Source organism: Brassica oleracea, chromosome C9 (assembly GCF_000695525.1).
Source record: "Brassica oleracea var. oleracea cultivar TO1000 chromosome C9, BOL, whole genome shotgun sequence".
NCBI classification, from domain to species: domain Eukaryota; kingdom Viridiplantae; phylum Streptophyta; class Magnoliopsida; order Brassicales; family Brassicaceae; genus Brassica; species Brassica oleracea.
This window is the reverse complement of record NC_027756.1, coordinates 27,220,742-27,227,712: the sequence shown is the minus strand read 5'-3', so window position 1 is coordinate 27,227,712 and position 6,971 is coordinate 27,220,742. Positions and strand designations below refer to the sequence as shown.

General features: G+C 37.7%; 2 protein-coding genes across 3 annotated transcripts; both read left to right on the top strand.

The window, feature by feature from the left end:
• The first annotated feature begins 1,921 nt into the window (after positions 1-1,921).
• On the top strand, positions 1,922-2,911 carry LOC106313639 (60S ribosomal protein L9-2). The gene is made up of 2 exons (XM_013751507.1): positions 1,922-2,484; positions 2,658-2,911. Exons 1-2 carry the CDS (start codon positions 1,987-1,989, stop codon positions 2,742-2,744), a joined length of 585 nt encoding a protein of 194 aa, XP_013606961.1. The 5' UTR covers positions 1,922-1,986; the 3' UTR covers positions 2,745-2,911.
• A 351-nt stretch (positions 2,912-3,262) lies between these two features.
• Positions 3,263-6,317, top strand: LOC106316406 (probable methyltransferase PMT17). 2 transcript variants are annotated; one of them, XM_013754290.1, is made up of 6 exons: positions 3,263-3,384; positions 4,054-4,717; positions 4,798-5,008; positions 5,074-5,374; positions 5,443-5,910; positions 6,008-6,317. In XM_013754290.1, the coding sequence occupies exons 2-6, from the start codon at positions 4,055-4,057 to the stop codon at positions 6,240-6,242; spliced, it is 1,878 nt and encodes a 625-aa protein (XP_013609744.1). In that variant the 5' UTR covers positions 3,263-3,384; position 4,054; the 3' UTR covers positions 6,243-6,317. The 2 variants fall into 2 exon arrangements, with proteins under 2 accessions (XP_013609744.1, XP_013609743.1); XM_013754289.1 differs by having other exon boundaries at positions 4,034-4,717.
• Positions 6,318-6,971: the final 654 nt, after the last annotated feature.

Sequence of the window (6,971 nt, the reverse complement as noted above, 5' to 3'; positions counted from 1 at the left end):
GTTTCACAAGTCTCTCGACCAAACAATTAACTACTCGACCATGGTGCGAGAAAAACAAGTATGTGAGGTCTATATGATGCTTTAGGCCACACGGCCTTATAAAATTGTGATGCAACAACCCTAGAGGTCGGATTTTATATCTGAATGCAATCAAAGCATCAATCATAACAACAATCATATTCAGGCCGATTTTTAATCAATGTGAGACCAGGTCAATAATTCTTATGTTTTACTTTTCTTAAAACATTTAGTATTAATGCAAGTATCATCAGATCATATTACGGTTTCATGGCCATTTTTTTCGGTTTGATTTTATCAATATCAAGCTTTACAAAAGAATTAAATCAGATCAATCAGTCAATTTTAGCAATTCTCTAGCAATCCTAACAGTAAAAGGAAATTTTCCAGCAAGTAGAAAAGGAAATTTTAGGAAAAAGGAAATTTTCTACTTTTAGCAAAAAAAGAAAATTCACAATTCTGTACAGATTATGGTTTTAATCAAAACTAGCAATTTTCCTAATCAGTTCATTCGATATTCAAACAGTTAATCACAATATGGAAACTTGTTTATCAATCTATTTATGCAAAAAGGAAAATTAGGGTTTTCAGCAATTTAACAATTTTAAGATCAAATTCGATTCTAAACAGTTCTATTTACTCAAACAATCATCAAAGATAATTCAAGGTTTTAATTTAGCAACCTAAACCTTAGATACATCAAAATCAATCAATCAAAACAGTCGGATCAATTTAGGTTTTTGATATTTCAGATTTTCAAAACATCATAAAGGAAACGGATATAATTTAGATTTAGGGTTTCAATGCCCTTACTGATCAATCAATGTTCTAGGAACCTAACAGCCATTGATCTATCAACTTAACAGGAAAACAATCTAACCAAAACTTAGTTCCATATGTTAGGGTTTCTATTATCCTAGATTAGGGTTCTTCAAATTTTAATGGTTCTTCAAATTTTAATGGTTCAGATCTTTATCAATCAACCAAATTCAGTGTAGATTCTTTTAAGTTTCGAGTTTTACCTTTAGAAACTTATGGAGTGTAGATTTGGACCACCAAAGCGAGAAGGAGGCCGCGAGCTGATCGTTCTTCGAGTCGGGTCGCAGACGGGCTGCTTGCTTGGTCGTATCATGAACATGGAAGAAGGAGAACGTCTGGTTTACTTGATCACGTCTAGAAAGAGCTAACTTCAAGAGAGAGAGAACTCGGATTTGGGTTAGGAAAACGATTAGGGTTTCAAAGCAAATCGGCGATGCGTACTGTAGCAGAGCGTGACGGCGCGTCAGTGATCGGATGGACAAGCGGTTTGCAGCGTCTGATTCATCTCGGCGAGAGCTTCAATTTGATATATTGCTCGTCGTATGGGTCCTCACGGTTTGGGAGAACGATCTCTTTGAAGTTCTGCCGGAATTAGGGTTTTGTGATATTCGGCTGAGTTTAAGGAATTTCGTGGGGGCTTAGGGTTAGAGGCTATCGTTGTGATAACATGTTATAAAAGAGATGCTGTGTAAGCTTATTACTCATGACCGTCTATATTTATACAAGTATTAGACCGTCTTATTTAGACCGTCATAAGAGAAAATTAAATCATATTCCTAATAGGAATAGAAAATAGTACTTATCCTAAATACATATGGAAAAGGATAAACATCAAGTATAGATAAATATAAACTCTCATTCGCCTAAATCATTAACAAATGAACCGGATGGATAGCTGATGGGCCGGATGGTTTGGGACTGATATGGGTCAATCACCACTTGGTTTATAACAATTATAACATAAATGACTTTATGAACTTTATTTCATCTGATGGGTTTTCCTTTATCGAAAGCCCATTTAGTCACCTTTAAGCCCTTAATGTGTGACAAAACACGGGGGACATATATTTAAAGAGCGATCTTTAGGGTTTTGATCCCAAATTCTATTACCGAAGTACCGCCGTCGCATTTCACACTCAGAGACGAAAGATGAAGACGATCTTGTCATCCGAGACGATGGACATCCCCGAAGGCGTCACCATCAAGGTCCACGCTAAGGTGATCGAAGTCGAAGGCCCACGCGGGAAGCTCACTCGCGACTTCAAGCATCTCAACCTCGATTTCCAGCTCATCAAAGACGCCGTCACCGGAAAGCGACAGCTCAAGATCGACTCGTGGTTCGGCTCTCGCAAAGCCAGTGCTTCGATCAGAACCGCTCTAAGCCACGTTAGCAACCTCATCGCTGGTGTCACTCAAGGTTTCCTTTACAAGATGAGGTTCGTGTATGCTCATTTCCCTATCAACGCTTCAATCTCCGGTAACAACAAGTCCATCGAGATCCGTAACTTCCTTGGCGAGAAGAAGGTTAGGAAGGTTGATATGTTGGATGGTGTTACCATTGTTCGGTCTGAGAAAGTCAAGGATGAGATTACTCTTGAGGGTAATGATATCGAGCTTGTCTCACGTTCGTGCGCTCTGATTAATCAGGTACGTTCTTATTGATATGGGTTTGTTTAAAAATGTTGTAGAGAGTAAGGAACATGCAATGTAATGGTGTTGAGTCTTGTCTGTGATGGGTTTAGTTATGTTTCGTGTTGTAAAGGTGCAGACTTTGTCTTTGTTAATGCTCTGTTTTTGTTGATTGTTTTGGTTTTGAGCAGAAATGCCATGTGAAGAAGAAGGATATTAGGAAGTTTCTTGATGGTATCTATGTGAGCGAGAAGGGAAAGATCGCTGTTGAAGAATGAAGCTATATATTATATTCATATGGTGGAAGAGTGATTTAGTTGTAGCGTTTTGTTTACATCTCTTATGGATTTGTAGTTTTGTTTCTTTTGGACCATCATTATATGCAAACTCATTGTCCTTTATGTTTGGGTTTTTATTTACTCTGTTCTTGCAAAAGTTTTTAATACCATCTGCTTATTTTACATATTCTTGGAAATGGTTATAGTTATAGGCTATGCAGTGCTTAATATAGTCTTCAGGCTTGTTTCTGGTTATCAAATTGTGGCGAGTGAGAATATTAAAACCATAATCTCACATACTAATTGATACAAAAAAAAAAACTTTAGTCGTTAAGACCTTAGAAATTATTCAACAAGAAATCAATTTCTAGAATATTAGCGGTTAGCATAATCTTGCTAGATTTTCTCCAACAAGATTTCTCAACACGTCTCTCAGCAAAATTGAGGAAGAGAGTTGCTTAAAAGATTAGAGCATTTGTAGAGTTTTCTCAGTCGAAGTAGAATTAGAGAGCCTTGCAAGTACCCTACACTCTCAGAAACCCTAAAAAAGAGAACCAAGAAACTTGCAGCATAAATATGTTTTGATGCTTTGAATCCATAGACTACTCCAAAGTCTTTAATAATTGCCGTTGCCTTCAAGGTAAACACTACACTTTATACTTGTGGATGCTTCCATTTATATATATACATGTCTGTAATATGCGTGTGAACACAATCCTTGATGAAACCTAGCTTCTCAAGGGAATCAAAATCGTTAATCAGCATTGCACTAGTGGAAATCAAAATGTACCCACTTATTATTCGTTCAATCACAGGTGGAACAAACTCATGATTTGTTGCAGATTGATATTGCACACGTATATATGCATATGCATTTTTAAGGTTTCATTTAGTTCAAGAAGCAAATGTTTGTGTGTATATGGTAAAACGATATTAAAGGAGACAATGGAGGAACATGAGGCTGTTCTTGGTCAACGTCCTATTTTTTCTCTAATTAACTGATCTTGGTTCTTGTTTTGGTAAAGAATAGAGTCAGTCTCTCCTTTTTTTACCTTGTTTTTGTTTTGTTTTTTTCTCACATTGTTCAATAATCTTATCAGATTTCTACGTTCTATGATGGTGTTGATTCACATTTGACATTATTTAAAAAAATCTAACTTCGCCTTCTCATATTCATTAATCACACTATTTGTAACTTCAATAAAAAACATCTACAGAAGATTTTGATTTTGATTTTGCCTTTTCTTCTCTGTTCTGTTTCTGTCCTACTCCTATTTCCCTTGATAAAGTTTCAGTCTTTGCACTCAAGAATGGCTAAAGAGAACACAGGTCAACATCAGCAAACAGAAGCAAGAAGAAAGAAACTAACTTTGATTCTTGGTGTAAGCGGACTCTGTATTTTGTTTTACATTTTAGGAGCATGGCAAAACAACAATGTCCCTGCTTCTTACTCCAAAATGGGATGCGAGACTAAATCAAATCCTTCTTCTTCAACCTCCTCCTCATCTTCTGAGTCATTAGATTTCAAAAGTCATAATCAGGATGAGTTCAAGGAAACAAACCAAACCATCAAGTACTTTGAACCATGTGACTTATCCCTGAGTGAATACACTCCTTGCGAAGATAGACAAAGAGGAAGGAAATTCGATAGGAACATGATGAAATATAGAGAAAGGCATTGTCCTTCAAAAGACGAGCTTCTCTACTGTTTGATTCCTCCTCCACCAAACTACAAGATTCCATTCAAATGGCCGCAAAGCAGAGACTATGCTTGGTATGGCAACATCCCTCATAAAGAGCTCAGTGTTGAGAAAGCAGTCCAAAACTGGATTCAAGTAGAAGGTGACCGGTTTAGATTCCCTGGTGGTGGAACTATGTTTCCCCGTGGAGCCGATGCTTATATCGATGACATTGCTAGGCTCATTCCTCTTACTAATGGTGGAATCAGAACAGCTATTGACACTGGATGTGGTGTAAGTTTTTCAAACTCTTCTCCTTTTGTCTTTGTAAATATTTCATTGATTGATTGTTTTTTTTTTGTTTTTTTTATTAGGTTGCTAGTTTTGGTGCTTATCTCTTGAAGAGAGACATTATGGCTGTGTCTTTTGCTCCAAGAGACACTCATGAAGCTCAAGTTCAGTTTGCTTTAGAACGTGGAGTTCCTGCCATAATTGGAATCATGGGATCAAGAAGGCTTCCTTACCCTGCTAGAGCTTTTGACCTTGCTCATTGTTCTCGTTGTTTGATCCCTTGGTTTAAAAATGGTAATGAAACGTTCTTATTCTCTTCGTAGGATGAGGAAGAACACTAACACTAAGCTCTTTTGCAGATGGTTTGTACCTGATGGAGGTGGACCGAGTTCTAAGACCGGGCGGTTACTGGATCCTCTCGGGGCCACCGATAAACTGGAAACAGTACTGGAGAGGTTGGGAGAGAACAGAGGAGGATTTAAAACAAGAACAAGATTCAATAGAAGATGTAGCAAAGAGTCTTTGCTGGAAGAAAGTGATTGAAAAAGGTGACTTGTCCATTTGGCAAAAGCCTATCAATCACATTGAGTGTAAAAAGCTCAAACAAAACAAAAAATCACCTCCAATATGCAGCAGCTCGGACAACGCAGATTCTGCTTGGTAACTCCCATCTCATCTCATGTCTAACATTTTTGTAAGAATCAATACTTGAAAACTCTCGGTTTTAGGTACAAAGACTTGGAACCATGCGTAACACCGTTACCAAACACAAACAATCCAGAGGAATCAGCTGGTGGTGCGCTCGAGGATTGGCCAGACCGAGCATTCGCGGTACCTCCTAGGATCATCAGAGGTACCATACAAGACATCAACACCGAGATGTTTAGAGAAGACAACGAGGTTTGGAAAGAGAGGATAGCTCATTACAAGAAGATAGTCCCAGAGCTTTCACGTGGAAGATTCAGGAACATAATGGACATGAATGCTTACCTCGGTGGATTCGCTGCGTCGATGCTTAAATACCCATCTTGGGTCATGAATGTTGTTCCAGTCCATGCAGAGAAACAGACTTTAGGCGTGATCTACGAGCGTGGATTGATTGGGACGTATCAAGACTGGTGTGAAGGATTCTCTACTTATCCAAGAACTTATGATATGATTCATGCAGGAGGATTGTTCACTTTATATGATAACAGGTAAGTCTACATCGCGTCCTTTATATATTCTATACTTAATGTGGTATTCCCTAACAATGATAAACGAAATTAATGGTTAATTGTTTTGTGTCGTAAGATGTGATTTGACGCTGATATTGTTGGAGATGGATAGAATATTGAGACCAGAAGGAACGGTTGTGTTGAGAGATAATGTGGAGATGTTGACGAAAGTAGAGAAAATAGCGAAGGGAATGAAGTGGAATACTCAAATTGTGGATCATGAGAAAGGTCCATACAATCCTGAGAAGATTCTTGTTGCTGTTAAAACTTATTGGACTGGTCAACCTTCTAACAACAGTAACAATAACTAGTGTGCCAATTCTCTTGGTTCCACTCTCCTTTGTGTTTATTTATTTATCTTTGCTTTACTAAAATCCTGTTTTGTACTTCTTTTCTAAAATCATGTCTCATGACTATTAGGTTTAGAATTAGAATCAAACATTTTTGATCGAAGTTTAACTTTAAGTAATTTATATATGTTTAGTTTTATTTATGAAATGTTAAGAATATATAAGTGATACGAATTTGGCACAACTGTCCTATTCATTTGCTCAAGTATCTCTCTACACCGTAACCTGTGATTAGTAAGGGTATTAAAATGACATTTCGCCCCACTCACGATGTGTTTGGGTTTTTTCCGTGTTTTTAAAACCGCACCGGCTAACGAACCGGAATTTTTTTGGGTCATGGTTGTTGGACCAGAATTTAGCACTAAATCCTTTTCGCCAAAAATATAAAAAACCGGCTAACGACGACTTCGAGTTGAACTTAGACAGGCCCATGAGAACTCGTAACCCGAAGTCGGCCCATAGAGCCCGAGGTTCTTTGAATTTGAATGAGTCAAAGAACAAGAGAATTATTCTCTTTATATATCAGAGAGCGATCAATAAATAATAAGTCGTAGCTAGAAAGGTGGAGCATGTGCAACGAATTATTAACCATATTACTAGCTTCTTGCAACAACCTTGCTCTCATATAAAAGAGGCCTTGGATCTAACGAAGAGGGCATCTTCTCCTTGGACGAAACAAAGACAAAAAGA